At 39.5% G+C, this 24094-nt stretch overlaps 1 protein-coding gene across 1 annotated transcript in view; it reads left to right on the forward strand.

Moving 5' to 3' along the window:
• npy2rl (neuropeptide Y receptor Y2, like) overlaps positions 1 to 24094 on the forward strand; it is a 55897-nt gene that overhangs the window by 24749 nt on the left and 7054 nt on the right. Inside the window, 5 exon segments of the mRNA XM_051395208.1 lie at positions 6267 to 6456; positions 6458 to 6520; positions 7894 to 8026; positions 19625 to 19790; positions 22514 to 22667. Coding sequence (XP_051251168.1) covers positions 6331 to 6456; positions 6458 to 6520; positions 7894 to 8026; positions 19625 to 19790; positions 22514 to 22667 — 642 coding nt within the window. The 5' untranslated portion in view covers positions 6267 to 6330.

A 24094-nucleotide genomic window follows, 5' to 3' on the forward strand; every position in this document is an offset into this window, starting at 1 on the left:
GACACATTAGAGCAGAGGGCTGTGAGATGCACCTCCCCAAGGAGGTATGGAGGACGGAGGAGATCTGAAGCAAAGATATTGTGCGAGGTGAAAGGGACAGGTGCATGCTGGTATTCCAAACACAACAGGAAGTTGTAGTTGCCCCATTTGTACATCCCACAGGAAATACTGCCACTTGTTCTGTGGCCCGCTTCAAAATATATCACCGTAGGTTCCCTTGTAGCGTCATTTCTGGATGTGCAGAGCTCCATGGTCGAGTTAGAAATAAGAAGTATAATAAGATCTGGTTGGACATTGCGTGGTTAACATTGTGTCACAGTTTAAGAAAAGATTGAAAAACGGACTTAATAGGCTTCTTTTTTTGACAAAGTCTGTTTTCTTGTCCCTGACAGTCGGCTATTGTTCTATTAGACCATTTACAAACAGGATCATTTGGGATACTTTTAATGGTACCAGTTTACCAAAATATAGACAAATAACAGTGTCAAATTTTGCATTAGAGGATGAATGAGGACACCACACGATACTTTAAAACTGCAGGCTTCTCGCTTGACTCATCTTATCACCTTCATGCTCGGCTCTGCACCGCCGCTTTGTTCTGAAAACATTCAAACTGCGGCGTTGCTTTATCCCGGAGGATTTCTGCTTCTGAGTGGCCTCAAAAGGAAACACTGAGAGTTCAGAATAATGCAAGCTGAGTCAGGAGAGCTTTATTAACCTTGGATCCAGTTTGGGTCCCTTAGTTTTATGCAGACACCTCAGAGAGCCACTGTATGATTAAATTAAAGAGTTTCCCACACTCGGTTTACTCTGGGGTGGATACATAATCTTGTGTACGTTTTCATGTCGGGCCTCTTGATGTTTTCTAATAATTGTGTCTCTTTGATTTGACCCAGCTAATCACTCGGGCCAGCTTGTACGAATAAATAATCAACAGCCATCCTCAGAGAGAGATCCAGCAAGATTTCAGTCGTCCGCTGAATGTCAATGAAGCCACTTGACAAAAAATAAATGAAATGAAAGCGTCCTTTGACTTTGAGCAGCTGCATGACCAAAAGATAATGCTGCAAGCAGAGCGTTGGTGTTTGTTTGGTGAGTATTAGCAAAGTCTGAGATTAGTTTTTAGAAGATAACAGAATGTATGTTAAATTCAGACAATTAAAGGGAAAGGTATAAGACATGATATTCATACAATGTAAACAGCTTTACAAGGTGGGAGCAGAAGATTAGAAAGGAGAAACAAATTGACAGGATTTTCTATTAGGAAAGTCAAAACAGGCAATGAAGTGGAGCGATAAAGTGCAGCTGGTTATGATTGAGAGGCTTACTACTGTGCAGCCATCAAGACAAGTACATGACATTACATTAAAGCTACGTAGTTATTACAAACAACACCAGCATTTAGTATTTTCATGGATGGCATTTTCAACCTGTGGTTTGTTCACCGTCTTCCCACCTGGTGGAGCTCTACTTAAAGGTCCAGTGTGTAACATTATCTATTGTCAGAAATGTAATATTTATATGTATGTTTTCATTATAATTATCTGAAAATAAGAATTGTTATGTAGGCTGCCAGTATCTTTGGTGTCCTTTTTTCCAACTGGGGCTCAGTAATGTGACGTTTGATCTTCAACTTGATTGGATGAATTGATTGGTGGCACACTTTTTAAAATAACATCACGTCACAAGACATTGGTGTTAAGTTGGATTAAACAAGTTGAGTCTAAAATCATCAAATCTGTGACTTGAGTCTCACTCAAGTTCACACTACTGATGGGCAGGACCTCAATAATGCAGTGGTATCGATGGGAGCAGCTGTATCCTGGATATTTTGGCTTCAATCCTATCTTATGTTCATACACTCAAAGCTAAAGCAGTCTTTGTTAGCTATGTTCCAGACCTCTGAATCACTGGACACATCAATTTGTTCATCTTTGATGGATGTTTGCTCAGTTTGGATTGAGAATCGACTGACTTCATTGTAAGCTACATACAGAAATAAGACCAAGAGTCTACAGCAACGCTAGCAGCTCTGGGAGGCTTTACTTTTTCTTTAAACTCTAACGTAAGCATGCTAACGTGCTTATGTTAACATCTTAGTTTGTTAATTAGCACTAAAGTACAGCTGAGGCTGATGGGTATGTCATTAGTTCTTGTAGGTATTTCGTCATGATGGCGCTAGATAGAAAAGGATAAGTAAAGTAATTCGAGTTCATCCTGAGGGGAACAATCAATATGTTTCTTTAAAAAGCAGTGGATGCTGTATTTTTAGGTCAGCAGTCATTATGTGGAGCAGGGAGCAGGTGTCAGCTCTTTTACAAACTCATGTTCCCTAATTTTTGAAGTATAGTCATCTACTGAGAGAAGCTCGAGGTCTGGCAGCGGTTTGACGGCTGCCATTCTGCTACACTCCTCTTATTAATTATTTTGTGTTCAGACTTCAGATGCTAATTTCTTCAGCATCAGCATCATTTTAATTTTAAACTCAGCAGCAGCACCAGTCTGTAAATGTAAACAACTGCCTCAGATGTACCCACAGCAGCTTTAATTAAAAAATACTATTATTATCCCAGAGTGCACTTCTAGAATGCTTCATTTACATGTTAAAGTCCCACTTGAGCCTAATTTTGATGTTGCGCTGAAGAGGTTTCTATTTAAACAGATATTGCTCGTTATCAGGAGGAGAATAGGACCTTTCATGTGTCTGTGCCCGTCCCCTCTGTCTGTTTATAGAGATGTAAATATGGAAAAGATGGCGCGGTATAAAGACCTCAGACCTTTTGTAAGGTGAGTTTGCAAAAACAGTCTTGCTGCGTCTCGTTTCTTCTGGCGAGTGTGAGCTGGCATCGTCGCTGATCCTGTCAGCGCCAAAGCCAGAGCGGGAGGGAGCTGAACAGCCTCGGGCAACTTGCTCAGTGAATCAGCTCACTGAAGTGTGTGTGTGTGTGTGTGTGTGTGTGTGTGTGTGTGTGTGTGTGCGTGTGCTTATTCCCACGTGGGTTTGTGTGACTTTGAGATTGTGAGCGCGTTCATTTCGTCGTTGGTGTTTGTGCCTGTGTTAGTATTCCTGCGCTAATATCCCCCGAGGCCGGGCGACTGGCCCACATCACAGAGCTGTGAAACGGAGAGGTCACAGCTGTGTGTGTGTGTGTGTGTGTGTGTGTGTGTGTGTATGAAGAAGTTATGACACAGCTGGTGTGACGTTCTTCCACCTGTGAAACTCAGATTTTAAGTTTAAGCCTCTGCACTGTGACGAACATCTGGATATTCCAACCGTGGATGTGGATCGTTTAAATAAAAGTCGCTCACCCAGCGCCAAAAAAAGTGCTTTACACTTCCTGGTTTGCTTCCTCGTGCGTAACAGAGTATGATAGAGATTCTTGCTCATGAGGACCATTTTTTTAGACCAGAAAACCCTGAAAATATTAGCCTCTGTTTGAATCCAGCCACACTTTGACTATACCTGTACTACCTGGTACAGTAGCACCCTTTACGGGATTAAAACGAAACTTTCCCAATTAAAGGAATTAAAATGGTTGATGGTAGAAAATAGGGTCAGGCAACTGAAACTGAGAGTTGTATATACGATGTTGGAAGGTATTTTTAAAATTATTTTGAGCTAGTTAGCGACTCACATGGTTATTTGACTTTGAGGATATTGTTCCATGTAGATTCAAGACATCAGCGGTAGAGTGGAACAGACTTCCTTTAGACATAAAAGGACAGACATATTTTAAGATCAGCCATCTGTGACTAGTATTACCATCTCGTCATACTGGAAGGACGACCACAATGACAAAGTATATATTTATCTAATTGAGATGTGAAATAGATAAAATCAAATGACAAAATAATTGCGATTCACAATATTATTGCGATAATCATCAAAAACGTACTGGAATTTACCTTAAATCTAGTTAAGAAAGTAGAGTTTCCACACAGTTTATTTCTGCACTTCTGTGGGAGATACAATGGGCAAGATGAGTCTTCAGCCATGGTGTAGGATTTTTCAATTGTGAGAATTCAAAAGTAATTCAAGAAATCAATCCTGCACACTACGTCTTTTTCAAATCTTGTGTGAGGATATTCCCAATTATCCCTATGATGCAAATTCACCACGATGTACTTGTAAGTGTATTTTTTACTCCAATATGTGATAACGCAGGTGTCTATTATCAGGAATTAATGGGCAACGTGGAGGCATATTTCCTGATTATGAAAGATAAAGACAGATATAGAAGTACCAACAAAAACCTCTTTCAAATAATAAATCTGAAGTGATTACAAAGTGGTCCTTATCTGACTGAACTGATTGACACTGAACACACCACAGTGTCCCCGCAAGTCAGCTATAAATAACACAACTAAGTATGTGTGTGTGTTTGTTGTTTTATTGTAGAGAAAAACTGTAATCTCAGAGTCATCTATGAGTTAAACTGGTAATAAATTAGATCTTTTGTATAAGACAGTTCCAGAAACTAATTTATCTGTTTTGTCATCATTCATTTGAAGTTACTTTTTTCTTGGGTGTTGTGTTTTCTCTACGTTTAGCGAGAGGACATTTTGTGGTTACATACATTAAACAGACAGAAAGTAAAAGGGATAATTTTGGCAGCCGAGACACAGAAACTTTGCTGGATCTCAAACTTTCTCTCCACCCACATGGTCTGAATCAGTCCAAGCTTGCAAAAGGTTTTCTTTTTAAGTTCTGCATGAATATTTGCAGCCTGAGGGTCTGAGGCCACTGGGAGCTGCCCAGTACAACCACCATCTGCTGCTCTGCATCACCCGGACTAAACGAGTCACTGCGTTGCTCCAGGGCACCTTGAGAACTCAGTTTTCTTTTTTAGAAAGTTGTCAGCCTCTTAAACAGGAAAAACTTGACAGTTTGCAATAAAAATTAGGTTTCTTCTTGTTTTTAGAGTTGTTGTTTTCTTCTAGTGTGATCCACTTTTGATGTATTTGTCAAATCTCAAGAGCCAAAATTTAAACAAAAACCTTTTAATAAAGAATTACTCTCCACTTCTGATATAACCAGGTTTGCACTACTTACATTATTTAGCTAAAGTTGGTTTCTTGAGGATGGTACAGCAGTTTCTGGCTGTTTAAAAACACCACAATATACCCTTCATGAGCCCCGAACCTCAGTCAACTTCCTCCTTTCCCGTACTTAGATATGCTACGTGCTATGCTAATTTATGTTGAAAAGACAACCACATTTTAAATATGGTTTAAAGATAAGAGACACATATATATAGTCACATCTTAAATTAAGTTAAACTAGCTAATGTACATCAACTGTTGGCTACTTGGTTACATCTGATAATCACTTTTATTAGCCGTTCTACAATGCAGTGCCAAAGCAGCCCCTGATGTGCCGATGAAATGTCGTCCAGAGTTATTGTTGGTGTGTTTACATGCCCTGGAGATTATCTGATGACCTGCTTTTGGCAGTAATCTGATCTCATTTATGCACATAATCCAGGTTTCTTTCCAGATTACGGGTTTGAGAATAACTCCGTAACACTGATAGATTTATGATTGACTGACCTGATTATGTGGCCACAAAAAAACCCTGATCCATTGAAATAATGTATTTTGGCTGAGCGTGGAAAATTTAAAACATGCTTAAAAGAAGGACATACAGTATATTGTCTGTCTACTGTTGGGGATTTTCAACTTTTGAGCCAAAACTGCTTCTCATTTGTAAGTGAAACAATGTCAGAGAGACCAAACATTTTCAAATGTATGATTATTTGCAGTAATCTGCTGTTTGCTTGCGTGAAAACAAAGTCCAAGACAGGTTTTTTAGTCAAACTGCATGGTGGACAAGTGCAATTATGTCCTTTGTGACCTTTGTGGAGCATTTAGCTGCTAAAGAACCAGATATTTCCCCCAGAAATTGGTGGAGACCAAAAACAGAGCAAATACTGGGAGTGAATATTGGACTGCTGGAGTCAGCATCACTCCAATAAGTGTATAATTAGCCGGATCAACCAGAGTCAGTGATTCATACACACATTATTAAACCATTTATGTCAACGTCAGACAAACTTATAATACTTTAGCAGTTACCTAGTGTTTCTGTAGTGTTTTTTTTTCTCTTAAACTTCCATTGACTCCGTTATCTAAAATGTTAACTCAGTTCTGAGACTCGTTCCTGCAGCTCTACTCTTCCCCCGTTCACAGTTTCATTACCTGTCTTGTCTTTCTCACCTGTTATTTACCTACATTATTAACATTCGTGTCTCTCTGTCATCCCGCAGGCTATGTGTGCGTGTTAGTGTGTCTGTAAAAATGCTGCTGCTGGACAAACACGCGTGATCGAACATGGAGGCTGTCAGCGCAGTCAACGGGACGCAGGACGAGCTTCGCTTCCTGCCCCCGCCTGACGATGACCTCGGCAACCTCGGCTACCACGACTACAACCCAAATGCCGGCGCTAACCCACCGGCCGTTGCCCACGGTGTTTGAGGGAGTGAATTTTCCAGAAGACCCCATCAAACTGCTGAGTGTACAGGTAGAGCTTTCGTATTCTATGATTTCATATTCGTCTAAAAAAGACGATGAAGGATCTTGATGTTTGTGGGAAATTTGAGGGCACTAATGTATCGTAGTCTACTTGTAGTATGGTGAGGATGTTGCAATTACCATAATTACCATAATTAGCATAATTAGCATAATTAGGGCCCAAGCAGCAACTACTGCGGGAAATGCTGAGTACAAATACAATTACAAAATGGCCGTTTAAACCTTTTACACTCTCTACCTGTGGGAGGTCAGCACTGAAGCTGTAGAGCTTTCATGGACTGCTTGTGCTGTAAAATGTGATTACTGTTAGATTAGACCAGTGGGACCCCAACAAACCTTGACAGGGGTCGTAAGTCCTTTAAAAATATTCCTATATCATATCAATTCATCCATTTCTGTGAAGAAAACCAAATGAAATTGTTATTTTTAAAGTTTACATTGTTGTTTAGGATTGTGGACAGAGATCACAAAGATCTGAACAGATATATTCACAGAGCCTTCGCTGTCTGATAAACAGCCTCGTCCTGCAGTTGATGAGATGAGAGGAAAACACTGAATTTGACAAAAATAAAGCCTATTAAGTCTGTATGATTGTTCAAAATGATAAAAAATATACATATTCACAGGAAATAATCTGTTCAAAATTCATCCAAATAACTGTTGTGTTCACTGTTTGGGTTCATTGTACAGTTTATCAGCTCGACTGTTATTATTATTGACCAATAGACATAAAATATAGTTTACTCACTGATAGAAACCAGTGGATTAAGGCTAAAACAGCTGCTGGAGACACACCGCCCCCTGTTACGCTTCACGCCACTGTCCTATTTACAGAGTCGCCTCGTCTGAAATGATAAATTACACCGGCTTCGGCACCGGCGTCTCTTATCCGTTAGACTCATCTTTTTGGTCAAAACATTTATAAAAATAAACCAGGTACCTTCACAGCAGTTCAACAATGTAATAAATCTAAAAACTTTCAAATCAAATCAAAGAAACAGGAAATGTTGCTGATTCACTTTATTTAATGCACACTTTCTCTGTGCTAAGCTCCTTGTATTTTTCCAAAATAAAAGCATTCTAGGTGATAAAATGTCATAAATAATGTATCTTTTTATAGATTTTTTTTACCAATTGCAGTGAGGTCTGGGAAAGATTCAGTGTCTCTAATTGTAGCTGGTCTCAAATTAAAGCCTGTTTTTTCCCTCAGTAGTTCAGTTCTACTTTTAATTTAACCTTCAGATCACAACTGAAAACTATTAACTCTGTGTCTCAGCCAGTTTACAGTAGAGCTGCTGCGAATAACCTCCTCTGACAGCTGTGTTTTTGTTGTTGTTGTTGTTGTTGTTTGTCTGTCTGCAGGTGGTGTTGATCTTGGCCTACAGCACCATCATCGTGCTGGGGGTTCTGGGTAATTCTCTGGTCATCTACGTCATCTACCGCTTCAAGACGCTCCGCACCGTCACCAACTTCTTCATCGCCAACCTGGCTGTCGGTACGTTCACATACAATAAAAACAAACATATTTTGCATGTCTTGTGCGTGTGTGTGTGTGTGTGTGTGTGTGTGTGTGTGTGTGTGTGTGTGTGTGTGTGTGTGCCCTCTGTAGGTCGCCTGTGATGGTGACTCAGACATCTGTCAGCTGTTATAAGCTGTTTTGCTGTGATTTGTCTGCTGCAGCGTGCCGGAGAGAGAGAGAGAGAGAGAGAGGAAATCAAACATTTATTGTTCATGCATTTGACACGTCTGACGAGGAGGAAGCAGCGTTTTATTGTGGAGTATAAAATGCGATCCGTGAAATAGAGGAAAGAATAGAAATATATAGAGACTCACCAGAGGCACAGAGGAGTATTTTAATGGTTTATGCTAACTCTACTTTTCCTTTTTTGTGGGATATAAAGCAGGATACATAATTTACTTGTGAGCTGAATGTAGTTTTAATGTGAGACAAAGAGGAGAGAGATAATCTTCTGTTTCCTCATCAGTTAATATCATTATAATGTTATAATGCTGCTCAGAATATCTGTTACATGCCGCTCTCTCTTTCTGGGTTGTTATGAATAAATGGAAATTAGGTCAGTGTACTTTCCGGTCAACAGATATTTGTTTTCAAATTAGAAAACCAAAATCAAGTGATAAGCTGTTTCCCAACTACCGTTCATGAATAGGAGAACAAAAAAATAACCCATTTTCCATCCAAATAAAAACTGAAAACCCCTCAAAACGCACTGTTTTTAATTTTTTGTTCCCATTCTCAGTTTTTTCCCTTCTATGTTTAATTTTTTTAGGATTTTAGTTTCCTCATTTGAAAACAAAAATCTGTACACTGATTATAAATTGCATCATCGTACAATTACATAAGTTTATTAAATAAAGAAATTCAACGAGTCTCTGGCAACCGTGCTGCCAGTAACTGCGAACATCGTGATAAACAGTTGATAATTTCAGTCCACCGATTCATCGGCGCGGCTCCAACAGCCACGTGCCACTTCCCCAGCGTGAAAGGATTCATAACTGTGTATTTATGACAGGCTGCAGAGCTTCACGTGTTTCTAACGAGCTGGAGAATATCTCAACTTTGACTCCAAAACACATCAAACAGGATTTAAACAGGCAGTGAAACAACAAACAGAAGCCACGGCTGGCACTTAACCAATCATCTGCTCCGCACTGCGACACAAGCAATGCTTTCTCAGAGTAACAGCCTCGCCGCGCGGCGGGTGATGTCACCTCCGCTCTATTTCTTTCTAATGAGACGCGTGTTCACAGGTCCCCCGCCTGTGAAGTGACACACGATGCTCAATTGTGAAATTTCACGCTGGTGGATAATTAATCATACTTTTACTGCCTGGATTATCTTGTTTTAGAGGCACTGGAGGTGTTCGAGACAACAAATCCATTCAAAGTCGATCTTTAGATGTGTTTCTGGGGCGTTTTTTTATTACACGGCACACGTGAGTCAATTAAAATGTCATCATAAAATAATAGAAAACAATGTCTCTGTGGGGAAAAATATCAATCAGAACGTGAAAAACACGATTGCGTACTGTAAATAAATGAATTATCACATCATGATAATTGCCTGTATCAACATTCCACGCGAGTAAATGATGAGAAGTATGAGAAGTAATGGGGTGTGAAGCGGTGGGGGGTGGAAATCATTGCCGCTTTCTCAATATAAACAATAATGCATATTTTTATTCATAATGTACACTCCAGGGAAAGCAAACGTAACGGTGATAACAGAACAAACAGGTTGAGGTTTCAGCACCATGGACAGAGCGACGGGCTCAGAGGGAGACTTCAGGACCACGGACAGCGGCAGCAGAGAGGCAGCTGATTCAGGAAAAAACTGAGAAACTATATATTTCCATCTTATTTATATCTTCTGACACCTTCATAACTTATTGTTGGTTTTTGGTCTGGAGGAAAATAAAGAATTCCAGCCCATGAGACTCTCCTCATCTAATAGTCTAATATTACATTTTTGTGGTGATTTACATCAGAACATACAAATCACTTTGTAAAATTAAAGGAGTTAAAACCATCAGTTTTAAGTTAAAGTGAAATGAAAAATATAATTTTAACCCTTTCAGATTGCTATTATCATATATATATTATTGTTCCTCTATTTAACCATGTATGTCAAAACATGTTTGAAAACTACGTATCCAATAATTTCTCTAAAACAAAATGACGCCAATAATTCATCCAATAATATCCTGACATTCACCCGTCAATCAATCTTCAACTTTTAGCCACACAGAGTGAAGATTCATTAGTTAGTTAGCTAGCCTTCAGCTAGTCCGACAGAGTCAGCTAATGGGTCCGCTACAGCTGCTGGACTGGAGGGACGTAACACACATTCAGTACTATTAGATACTGCGACGACTCCCTCCCTAACTGCCTGCTTTTACCGGACATACATAAATATGAGGAATTAAACAGTCTGATTTCTGTTCCATGTGTATTTTAACACCCCATAACAATCCTTTAAGGTTCAGTTATCTCTATTTAGTCTCGTTCAATCAGCGTCTTGTTGTGCTCTTCAGATTTAAAATGCTCAAAATCGTTCTTATGAACAGTTATTTTCCATCAGTGTAAGGTCTAATCAGAAGCTCAAATGGGAGAGGCTGTGGGAGTTTTCTGCCTTTGCCTTTATAGGCGAGACAGAATCTCGTCCCCTCTAGTTTTAAAAATCTCTTTAACCGTGACTTAATAACCTTGAGTTTGAGCTGTACCGAGGAGCGCTGATCGGAAGGAATTCAAATTAAAAATCCACCCTCCTGGTTTGTTTGTTCCCTCGTCTTCAGCTCTCCCAAAATAAAGAAACACACAAACAAATAGGTTAATAAAGTAGAAGGAATAAATAATTATATGGAGCGTAAAGTGGCACCTCTTTGCTTGCGTGAGTGTGTGCATTCACATTATAAAGCCTGAAGCATCAGTTGTTCTGAAAAGTGTAAAGAAAATTGGATTTAAAGTAAAACTTCACTGCTGGCTATTATTAATGAACACACACACACACACACACACACACACACACTGATTGCCTGTGTCCTGGAAAAAACATCTATTAACTTCTTTTTGCCTTTTGAGTTTTACAACTTTTGGATATAAAATCTCAATTAAAGTTTCTGTTAAATTCATTGCATCTGCATTACAATGCTACCAGGTAGTTTTACTCTGCTATCCTACCTGACTGACAAATCCAGTATGTGTCTCAACTTTATAATTCCAAAACTGTTTATGTACCCCAGTACGCAGAAATATTCAAATACAATAGGCAAAAAAAATGCACAGTTTTTGCCCAAAAACTACATGGGATTAGCATGAAGTGGGCATGTAGTTAAAGGGGAGACTCGCGGGAACCTGTAAATTTTTTAAAATATTAATTTGGATTGAATAAAATCTTTAAACCTGAAGTTGCTGACATGTTGTGGAAGATTAATTGCAGATAAATGGCAGCTAGCAAGGTCTGCTACATTAACTTAAGATACTTTGATTCAACAGTAATATTAACTTATTTTTACAAATTTGTTTCAAAATACACAATTACTAAGCTGAATGGAAAGGAAACACAATAAATATATGAGAGTGAAATGTGATCTTGACCTCATTTTTCTTGATCTCGAGGGTCACCGTGTCCAATTTCTCATCCATGTGCTCACAAATTAACTCCTGTTTCCATAGAAACTAGATTTATTTTTCATTTTTATAAATAATCTGCATTGAATTCGTCTCCAACACAACACACGGACTGCTGACATGTGGAAATGATAAAGATGAATTCTCTACATCTACATATAAATGAATATTTGTGTATTTATTTTTACAATTTAGCTTAAAATACACAATTCGTAAACTAAAAGTTCAGGAAACAATAAATTATAGCAAAGTATACGTAAACCTACTAAAACACTGCTGTAGCTGCCGTTACAGAGTAATGTCAGCTGCTGTTAGTTAATTAGCTTGTGCAGATGCTGTTAACTGGGAGCTCCCAGAGTCGGTTAATGGGTCCGCTACAGCTGCGTGACGAGGGGCCATAACACACATTCAGCGCTACTGGCAGATTGTGATTTGTGACTGATCATGTGGACTTTAATTTGGGGTTTGTAGCATTTCACAAAGAGCATACAAAGACGTGACACCGCGTGGTCTCCACTGAAAGTCATGTTTAGTTTGTCTCTACCCGCCTGGCACGCCACAAGCACAGCTGTCATCACTTCTCTTCCTGTTGTCTTCACCGCGTTTGTGCAGTTCGGTGTCATCCGAGGAAGCCAAACGGCCACCTTTTATAGCCGAATAAACATACAGTAATGGAGAAGAAGTGGCAGCTGTTCCATTTTGTACTTTTCCAGCACAACAATAGAAACCATATTGGGAGCCAGCAAGGGAATATTAGTGCATGAAATCAAGTGTAAGTGAATCAGAGTGCGGCTGTCAGTCTTTTCATGGTTACATTAAAGGTTAAAAAAAGTTTCTGCAGTGTGTGAGAGAACAGACACGGCTGGAAAATGAAAAGTGTTTTGAAAGTGGAGCAGAAAATAACAACCTACTCCTTTGGAGACAAACGGTTCACTTTTATGTTTTCTTGAGAGAAATACAGAACAGAGAGAGGAAGAGGAAAAGTGAGAGAGAACATTTAAGCGAGACAATAAACTCAAATGAGAAACATTACCAGATAGTAAAATTCATTTCCTATGAAACCTTTGCACTTCCTCTAACATCAAAGGTAAGAAAATATAGTGGAATAACAGAATATAATATTAGTCGAGGACGTTTTTAATGCCTTGTTCTTTAGTTTTTAAATTTCTTTCTTTTGTTTTTTACTGTTAGACGGGTTCCTGAGCAATGTCCTCTTGGATTATGAGTGTTATGCCTTTCATATGATGTCTGCTGTGACCTGTCTGACTTGTGTCTCTTTTTGTTATTTGTCACTGTGCATGAGTAGCAAGCTACTTTTCCTTCTGGGGTTTAATAAAGGCTGTTAATCTGTTAAACTCCCGGCAACTAATGTAGGGGTATAAAACTCCTGACGACTTAATTTGGTTGTCTGAAGGTGACAGAAGTTTTTTTTTTTTTACAATTTTGGCAAGACTGGAAGAAAATGCATGGCAGCTAAAACAGGGTATCCTTTATAATATATACAATCTTTTGTAATGTTTCTTTTTTCTACATCATGACTAATGGTTTCAGTATGCTTCAAACCAGCTCCTAGAATAAAAGACCACATCTAAAGTCCAAGTGTCTCTGTTCTGAAGATCCTCACTGGACTGCAGCGATACACTCAGGCTGTCTGGTTGGACGCATTTATGGTGACTCTTTTCTAGCATGTAGGGCAGCCTATAGTCATCCTAGAGGGACCTACATCATGTTTTGTCCACCTCAGAGGAACCCTATATGACACTGCTTCATGTTTTCTCCACTAGAAGGGAACTTTAGAGAGACCTTCATCATCTTTTCTTAATGGGAAAGGCACCATAGAGGGCTCTGCATCACATTTTCCCAATTTGAGGGGAACCTGAAATGGCCCTGCATCATGTTCTTTCCAGTAGAAGGGTGCTTCATTATGTTTTCTTCACTGGAAGGGCACTGTTGCTTTGTTTTCCTGAACATGGGGGCCCCAGTGGTTATGATTAGTATGTAAAGTATGTACAAATGGGATACTTTTACACAAGAGCACGAATGCAACAACATTTTTTACATATGTGTAGTTCATGTGATGTTCTCCCGCTAGTAAAGCTTGAATTGAATTAAAGAGAGCAGAGATAAAGAGAGAGCAGCAGTGATTGATGTGATGTGAAATGTGCAGAACGGCCAGAAAGTTGTCGGTTCAATTCCCCCCCCCGAAACAAAACAGGAGTGGGCAGGCAAGCAGACAGTTTGGGATAAACAAACAGAGAACTGGATGAGTGAGTGCTCCGCTGCCTCGCCCACAGCCTTGTCTGCTCGCTTTCATTATTTCTGTCAGTCTGTCTTTGTCGTTTTGTCTTCTTTGTCTTAATGGGAACAAAGGCAGCTGTTTCGTTATTGGACAACAAATGTATTCGGCTGCTCACAGACCCTTGAAGTGGGATTTTTAGGCTGATCAGCGTGCATGCCAATAATAACTTTAGCACTATTACACCTTTCACAACAAAGTTACAATGTGCAGTAAAAACAAGGAATAAAAGTAAATAAAATTGAATTCAGAAATAAAAAGAAGATAAAGTAATTTAAATGAAAAACAAAAACCTAACTCATTTGCAGGTTTTAGGTTCCTGCAGTGCTCTGTAGCTGGTTGATCTAAAGCTGTCTCATCTGACCTCTGACTTCCAGCCAAAACTTCTCAATCACAGACTAATTGCAGAAAAGACCAAATACATCATATTCTCCACCTCCACTGGTGACTCTGACTATCCTGCCATCATAACTCTAAATATCACTCTGAGTGAGTCATACAGACGATTTTAAGATGCCTGTGGTGTGCTTATTGCTGCACTGATGTTGTTGAGTTTTACTCCATTGGTATCAAAATTTGGTACTGAATGATAAGACATTTTTTGATAGTCGGTAGTATCGATGCAATTCGATCAGTAAGTATGTAAGGTATTAAATAAGTATTCGGTACCCAGCCCTATCTCTGTATCACACTGTTTTGTTGTTAACTGCCGTTACACTTCAGTGATGGAGATTTTTAACCTTTACTTTCAGATTTTTTCTGTGATTCTTGCACCTGTTTTTATTAATTCCTTGTTTTTAATGTGATTATGTGTGCTTATTGTTCTCGGGTCTCTCTTGGAAAAGAGATCTTAATCTCAGTGAGACTGCCTAATTAAATAAAGATTAATAAAGCGCTAAAGCCCCCAGATTTAAAAATTCCTGCGAAATGCAGACATATTTACCTGCTGGTTGTAGGCTTAATCAGCATTGTGTGGAATCTACGTCACCAAATCCATGACGGCTGCCACTGACTCCACCCTCACAAACTGCCTCACAGAAATAAAATCTTGGATGCAAGCTAACTACCACAAACTCATCAAATCCTGCCACAGTTTCTCCCTCTGCACTGATTCCCGCCTCATCAAAAAACTACAATACATCCAAAACTCAGTTGCCTGTTTGGTCACCCTCTCTTGCAAAACCTCCACTAGCTCCCCATTCAACAAAGAATCCAGTTCAAAATACTCCTCAACAACCTTGCTCACTCCTACCTGCAACCTCCTCACCCCTCTCACCCACTCCAAGCACCGGACCTGGGGGGACAGGGCCTTCTCCATTGCTGCCCCCTTCCTCTGGAACTCTCTCCCCAAACACCTCAGACAATTTATATGCTGTTTTGCTGCTGAGTTTACATATCTAGTCTGATCAAGAACCCATTACTGTAAAACTTCTAATAATAGCCCGGTCGTTTGTTTGCTTAAATCACTGAACTCCCCCTGCCTTTTTGGGGGACAGGCCTCTATTTGGGACAGGCGTTTAATTCCTTCAGCAAAAAAACTAAACTCTAACTGCTGCTTCTCTTGAGTTTAACATGATAACTATGATCACTTCAGAGGTTTTTTTTCGCTTGCTACAATAAATATATTAATTTCCAAATGTATTTTAACTGTAATTTTATGTGAAAAAAGGACAATTTTCTTTAAATAAGCAGTATGTTTATGATTGTTTACAGTTACAGATTTATTAGTTAAAAGTTATTTTACATTAGACATGTAAATTCACAGACTATTTTTGTAATCTTATTAATATTTCCACGTTTTTAACAAAATACGGAAAAAAAGATACAGAATTGTTTTTTACAGTGCAGATAAACTGTGTGTGGATCATAAACTACTGGTTTGAGAACTGGATTACTGTGGTTAGTGCTGTTTGGATTTGTGTTTTGTGTCTTTTGCATTGGGGGGTTGTGTTGTTATCTTTATGTATTTATTATATTTCAATTGTGGGATATCTTTTGGAAAGTCATTTTTATAAGGTTTATCTTTATGTTTGTGTTTGGCTGTTGTTTATGTATTTTGTTGTTAGATGCCGGAATTCATGGGCAAGGGCTTGAATGTAACATACCTTAATTTATATGTAAAAGTCCAGCTTCACATTGCGATAGAGACGTCCTCTATCGATGATACGATGATTTATATACCTCTCAATCTCATTGGCCCTTTTAATCTGTTGGTTTCTCTCTCTGTTTGTTTTTCAATTTCTCATTCTCACAGTTTATCTTTGTCTTTCACTTCTCTCTGTATCCACAGCTCTGTCTTTGCTCTCTGTTTCTCTCTCTCTTTATCTTTCTCTTCCTCTGCCCCGAAGCCTCACAGGAAGCAGAAGGCCAATTTTTGGGGAAAGGAGGGGGAGTGGACATCACAGATTTTATTTTTGTCTAACATGATTTGGCACAATGCCCTTATCCCAGATTAAACTTCCCAAACTGACGCGGTTCAGAGGGTTGCAGACTGTCCGCTTACAGTCTCTGTCGGACCCTCTTTGTACCAGGAAGTCATGTTTCAATGGAGGTTTAATGAGGAATTGGATGACTGCAGCTGCACCTGTTCAACAATTTCTCGATCGCAGACTGATAGCTGATCAATCACAACAGCAGGTGGTCTGATCAGAGAAGGATGAAGCCTCTGTTAGTACTTCAGGTGAAGACTTCCATTGAAAACATAATAGGGGCCCACTTTTCTAGGATGTTTTGGTCGATCCACATCCTCAAACCATCTGATTGTATTGTCACCTAGCAACCATTAATAGTATATACTGTATAATGGACAAAGCCTCCGGGTCTCTGAGCCTCAAATCTGTTCCTCTTCTGTGACTTTTCTCTCTCTCAATTGTTAGCTAACTTTAGTGCTTCTAATCAGGTTTTCCATTAACACTTTTGGCTGTACAAAGTGGGGGAGATAAAAGTTTTAGATGGGGTCGTAAATGTGTGCAGTTTGTTTAGGGGGAAAACCCAATACTGCTGAGTTTGTTACTTCACAATGAAATCGTTCAAATAACAAAATAACCAGACCACCCACTTTTATTGTGAAGAATTTACAGGAAATTAAAAGTGTGTATCACCAGAGTGGAGCTTTGTTAGCTGGTTGCTCTCTCTTCAATCCAGAGCTCTCTGGGGGGAAATGTCTCTGCAGCATTCCTCTAGGATTAAGCTTGATTTGTAGTTGCTCGTAAAAAACGGTTTTCATGCAGTACAACTTTAAATAATTGGAAGAACTAACTAACAGCGTTCTTTCAGTTAAAAATGAGGAGCTTGAATTTGTGTACGTTTCTAGTCTATATTCCCTGAGTAAGAGATTTACATAGATTATAAGAGTGTGACAGACGTTTAGTTCCAGATGTTGAGTGATGCTCAGCAGCAGCAGATGTGGATGCTCACACATACAGAGGTGGATCTGATTGTGCTGACCATGTGACCTGCTGTCTGTCAGCAGCTCTCTAAGCAGATGGCATCTCTCTCTCTCTCTCTGTGTCCTCAGACAACTCCTCGATCCTCCACAGATCAGCGTTACATCTGCTTCACAAACGTTTCATTTAGCCAAAGCTTAAAGTATGTGTACGAAACAGATAAACAAACTGTTTATCTAAGAATAGAAATCACTCTGTCGTGTGTTGATGTGTAGGTGGCAGACAGTTTCATACAACGATGTCTTTTGAGCTCAGATGCAGATCTGTGTTGTTTGCCTTTTCTTTGCCTCCTCGTTTGTCACTTTGTTGCTTCCTGCTTGTTACCAGGGGAGAGGTGGCTTGGAAGTCCCTGAACATCACACAAACAGCTGAGACTGACACGGCCCGATGCCCACACAATTATCTGTGATCGAGGGAAAAAATATAAAGATCCCAAAGAGAGATGTAGGATTTTGGCTGTTGTAAAAGAATGTCAACACTAATACATACATATACATATACATATACATATTGGGCTTCATTGTCCTTAATCAATGGTGACAGCTGAAGAGTGACAGGAAACAGGGGGGAGAGAGAGGGGATGACACGCAGCAAAGGGCCACAGGCCTCACACCGGGCACCAGTTCTACTAGGTGAGCTACCAGGGCGCCACACATCCTGCTTAGATTTTCTGAAGTAAAAAGTCTAAAGTAGCAATTTTGGTGTGGATTATGGGAAATGTAACACCTTAAAAAGCAGCAGTATTTGTCAGTAGGGGGGCTGTTAACATATTTATGAAGACATCCAGTTTAATTGATAAAACACAAGTAAAAAAAACATGTTTTTAGCACATTTGTGCCTCTGTAAATCTTGTTCAGTATCATTTAAACTAGTTTGGACTTTTCCATCATAAACTGCACAGAACCTTTTAGAAAAGACCAGAAAAAATCTTATTTTATGTCATTTTCAGGGTTGTGCACAGACTGGGGGCTTCTGAGAGGATTTAAAAGAGCTCTTAATGGGGATTCAAAAGAAAAGATCAATCAATCATCTCATCTAACTTCTTCTAGAAAACAAGCAAATATTTCTCAAAATGTCGGCCTGTTCCTATCGAGCACTGAGAGAAGAAACAGCAGAAATATTAATAATGAAACATGAAATTAAGAGTTTTTATTTAAACTTCTGCAGCTTCTCTGTGGAAGAATTTACCAGCTACAAGATGTTTCACCAGAAATATTAAATGATGAGTGAATCAGTTGGTCAGCAGGTGTGATTGATGAAAACACAGTTTGGAGACGGCCCGAGGGCTGAGATGGGAAAAGTCGATGTAGTGATAAAGAGAAGATTAAAAGCTTCTTCCTCCCTCCTCCTGCAGCTGTGGGTGCAGCATCAGCAGTTTGCAGTCAAAGTTTGCATGCAGAGGAGCCGATTCATTAAAGGGTCATAAATGTTGTATGTGGCGACACTGAAGTGTCAAAACTTTATCAACAGAAAGTCCAAAACGCCAGTGAGCACAGACCAGTGGCGTGCACAGACTTTTTGAAGGGCAGGGGCGGAAAGAAAAAAAAAATATGGAGGGCACGTTTTATATGTTGGCACATAAAGCCTAAACGACTAACTAGACAGACTCACCAGTTAGCTTGCTTTGCTCCCAATAGGAACTGTGTGCATTAGCAAGTTTTGGACGGAAAATCCCAAGGGGGTGGGGACAGATTCACTTAAGTAGATGCCATTTCCTGTATTCTAGTGCATTTTAGCACCATTTAGCGTTTTGGGCTCACCTAATAACAGAACTTAGAAGAGGGCACTTGAGTGTTTTCCACCCAGAGGGCATTTAGTGTTTTTGGCTCCCAGGAGGGCCTTTGCACCCGTTTTTTCCCCCTAGGAACCATAAGCAGGTTTTGGCCCCCAAGAGGGCACTTTAGGGCAGTTAAGCACACGTTTTGGCTCCCAATGGGACACTTTAGCATGGGTTTTGGCTCCCAAAGAGGGCACTTGAGAGAGTTAAGCACCGTTTAGGCACACGTGTTTTGGCTCCCAAGATGGCACTTGAGGGCACTTTAGCACGCGTTTTGGCTCCCAAGAGGGTACTTTAGCACGTGTTTTTTCAACAATTAGGCCACATGGGAAGGCGCCCCCCCCCCCCCGTGCACGTCACTGGCACAGACACATGCTAAATGCACACAGAAGGATATTTTCAATAACTTTTTCTCTCCGTTTGCAGCCGACCTGCTGGTGAACACACTGTGCCTCCCCTTCACCCTCGTCTACACTCTGCAGGGAGAGTGGAAGTTCGGCAGCACCCTCTGCTTCCTGCTGCCCTACGCCCAGGGGCTCGCCGTGCACGTCTCCACAGTTACGCTCAACGTCATCGCCCTGGACCGCCACAGGTGGGTGTGGCCTAAAGCTGGGATCGTTTATATGGTTTTACACTAATGAGAGTCGAGTAGATATCCAGACAGATTTAAAGGGCTACTCTTTATATTTTAAATGTTTTCTTACACCACTTAAAATCAAGAAGGCCTCTCAACCCTCCGTTAAGTTTTGAAGCGTGCTTATGTAAGCATGAACAGACTGATTGCAACCAATAATATCACTGCATTCACCCGTCAATGAATCTTCAACTTTTAGTGGGACAGAGTGAACACGACCTCTGAGACAGACGGAGGACAGTTTGACGACAGCGGTACCGAGGTGACTTGTTACTAAAAGAAAGTAAAGTCTCTTTAACATTTTCGCCATCAAATGGAGTCTCAGCATACAGACAGCTCTTGCCGCTGCTATTGTGCACATTGACTCTGTTACACTTTAGTAAGTATCATCGGTAACACCTGTGAAAAAGGTCTATTGTGAGTCCTCAGTCAGTGCTGCCATCCTCTGCATGATAAATATTTAAAATATAAGTCATTTCCACCTTAATACAACTTCTCTCAGGAAAGGAGGATTACAATGACGATTCACATGCAAATGGGGCACTCTGATGGCCTTGCTGCACCACTAATAGCACAATTCAGCTTCAGTTAGCTGTTTTTTGGCAGTTTGAGTGTAGGTGTTAAGTGTGCGGTGAGATTTGGATGAACAGTGGCTCATTTACGTAATTTTAACCTTCAAGCAGACCTGCGTTTGAACAACTCGTGTGAGTTCAGACAACTTCAAGATTAAATATTCACAATTCAAATTAAGTTGTTAAGAAGCAGCAAACTTTAAACTTTATTTAATGAACATATTTGGTCCTTTGAGATTTTTCACCAGCGCCCACATTCTGTTTTCATTGTCTCTTTTGTCTCCACCTGTCCAGGGACCACAGATGGAAATCTAATATACAAAGCATCACTCAGTGTTTGAAACTTGATGCCTTTGGCAGATGGTTCCTGACAAATAAATTAAAAAAACAAAACCTTTAAAGATCTGAGCATCTCAGATTTTTTTCTGTGTTGCCTTGTGGGATGACAGTGTAGCAGCACAGGTGAAAAAGCTAATTTAGTCACCATATGAACAATACAACCATTACAGGAAAAATAAAGTAGAAGTAAATTGACGAAAGGTATAAGTCTGGTTTTCAAACCAAATGTTCCCGAGAGCTTGTAACAAACAAACAACAGACTGAGACAAGTAAACTTTGTCCAAGACTTGTGAGGAAAGAAAAGTTAGAATCAAATAGGTTACACAGCTGGGACTGCAAACAACAACGAGCTGACGGCTGCCAGAAGACCGCAGAGACCCAATTGGCTCAAATGTAGTAAGCAAAAACGATGCCAGTCCATTTACAGCTCTATAGCTGAATCTTCAGTCAACTTTAATGCTTACTGGAGGCCAGAAGTATCCTGAGAAGCAGTGTAATGAGTACACTCTTTCTTTTGCTTGACAGCGTTGTTGTTGTGCTGAATAAGCTGCAGCTGAGACCTTTTACTTTGGGAAGATAGAAGAGGTGATTATTGAAGTTTGGTTCTTCTTGTAATGGAAAAAGGGAAATTAAGTGTAGATTTGGTTTTTGTTCATGCCCGCTGTAGGTTGCTGGTCATAAATAAATTCTACTGACGTTGGTGATTTTGATGTTGCTTCTAGCCCCTCTAGATATTTTAATTTTGAGTGAAATTCCTTAAAAGGTATTGAATGAATTGATGAATTTTGCTACAGATATTCATACCTTGGTGTTCCTCCAAGTCTTCATCTTCTGCCATCTTGAGGTCAGATCAGTTTGGTTTCCCACTAAATACCTGCAAAAATTGTAGATGCTTGAACAGCAGCGAGAACAGTGGTTAACACGCCCTTTACTTCAAAGACACGCCTTACCCGAAACAATGAAACTGAAGAATATAACAAATCACTTAGTAAAACAGTGAGAGAACATTGAAAATGGATTTACCAAGCAACATTAGATTATTTGGTTCTGCATTATCGTCAATAACATCGTAAAAGCGAAAACTCCCATATACCGCCATAAACGAGACAGACAAACATACACAAACTTTGAAGGAATAATGATTTTGTTATGCAGATCTTCTAGACTTTAAAAACGTTATTGGATCAAAATAGATCAAATTTCCGACAGTGAAAGGAATCTTTTCGTGTGAGTTGTGGTAGCTGCTTCTTTCACATTGTAAGCATTTGGGAAAAACACTATGTCGAATTGGCTTCAGAGTCCGGCACTCTACCTGGGGGTTGTGTCCATTTACTTGTATCAGACCGATAGATAGATAACTTCTAACTTCTAACTCTCAGATACATATAAGTACCACTCTGTCTCACACACAAAACTCACTTTCCAGCTGAAGATAATTCAAAATATCAGTAGCAAGTACAATGGAAATACTTTCCGTGATTTAATGAATTCATTTTTGAGTGCACTATTTGATCTTTACAGATACAGTTTCTGTTTGTTGACTGATTTCTTGAGTTTATTTGAGCAGGAAGTCTCTTGAGTTATGTTATTTACTTTACAAGAGCTTTGAAAACAGTAGATTACAGTCGCATAAAACATTTACAAGAGTCTAACCTGTACTTTGTTTCTTCCACTGGTGCAGTTCATGTAAACATGTTCCGTCATTCATTATTGATCTCAAAGTAAAAACCTGCTATGTGGAGTTGTGTAACAGTGATGTGTGTGTTTCAGGTGTATCGTGTATCACCTGGAGACCAGGATGCGTAAGGACGTGTGTTTCGGGGTGATAGCATTGACCTGGGTGCTGAGCGCCGTGCTCGCCAGCCCTCTGGCCATCTTCAGAGAATACGGCTCCTTCACGCTGGAGCCTGGTAACACCATACAGGTACATGCAACTGTAACATATGTACAGACCAGTGCCCACGCCTCCGTCCTCAACCGCCTCTTTGATCTCCTGTTCGCTCCCCGCTGCCTCCCTCATTTTCCCTCCTCTCCATCTCTTTCATCTTTCCATCCTTCCATCCTGTCCTGCCCTTTTCTCTATCTGAATGCAGGTAAAGTTGTATCATTTTTGCTTCTTTTTATAATCTTATTCGATATGTTCTCATCTTGGAATTATTGCTTTAGTTACAGGTATTTGCTTTTTAGTTTCAAATCCTTTTATTTGCTCTGCTGATCCGACCGCCCACAGGAAGGATTTCAATTTTAAACTGAATCTAATCAGAACCAAACAAACTTAATCTCTACGCTACTAAATCTGATGTAATGAATCAAATCTAAAATAATATAGAAACATAGATGCCTCATTGGCCGCTGTCTGGGCAGTTGCTATATAGCGGAGGTCAACAGCCGCTAGCTAACAATACTGAGAGATTCAGACTGCTACAAACTTGTCTGTAACTTGCTTAATTCTGAACCGATTTTCATGCAATTTGGTTTCTCATAAATGTGAAGAATTGAGCTTCATACTGGTTGAAATTAATTCAGTCACTATGGGAATAGCTAATTACCTCTATGCCAAAAAAAAAAAACCAAACTTCTGAACTTCCACTGGGACATACAGGCTGTGTTTTTATAAAATGTGAAATTTATCCACAGGAAAACATAATTAAGGTGAATTATTTTCCCCACACAGTTTTTCTTCCCAGTTTCATGGCTTAGGCAGTAATTTGTAGCATGTGTTGATTCTTTATGCACCAGCTCACAAACACTATTATACATTTATTCATTGTTTTAATTCTGTATTTCGGCCTAAGTGTTGCTCTGACTAGCAGTGTCTGTTTTTTAGGTTTAGGGTTTGTTTATCCACATGCTGTACATGCCTGCAGCATTTTTATAGGATGTGACTGTCTTTTGGCATAGAGCTGATTAGCTCTGCCCCCAGTAACTCAATTAATTCCAGTAATCAGTATCAGGTTCAATTTCTCATGTATATAACAAACCGAATTTCATTCAAATCTGTTCAGAATTAAATGAGTCACAGTCAATTTGTTGTATTGTTAAGTAGTGTAGCTGACCTCCACAGTATGGTGACCATGCAGACGTGTATAAAATTGAGAATGTGGTATCTATGTTTCTATATTATAAACTACATCTACTACATCAGACCAAACTAAGATAATCAAATACAATCTAATGGATAACAATAATTTTTAATTTTGAATAAATTTTTAATTTTAAATTTAATCTTAATGTATTGATCCAAATCAGGCCAATCAAATAAAAAAGAAGCCTAATTTAAATTAATGTAGAATAATCTTAACTTCTTAATCTTATTTCAATTTATGAATCAAATCTAAATGAATATAAACC

Source organism: Dicentrarchus labrax, unplaced genomic scaffold (assembly GCF_905237075.1).
Source record: "Dicentrarchus labrax unplaced genomic scaffold, dlabrax2021, whole genome shotgun sequence".
NCBI lineage: Eukaryota > Metazoa > Chordata > Actinopteri > Moronidae > Dicentrarchus > Dicentrarchus labrax.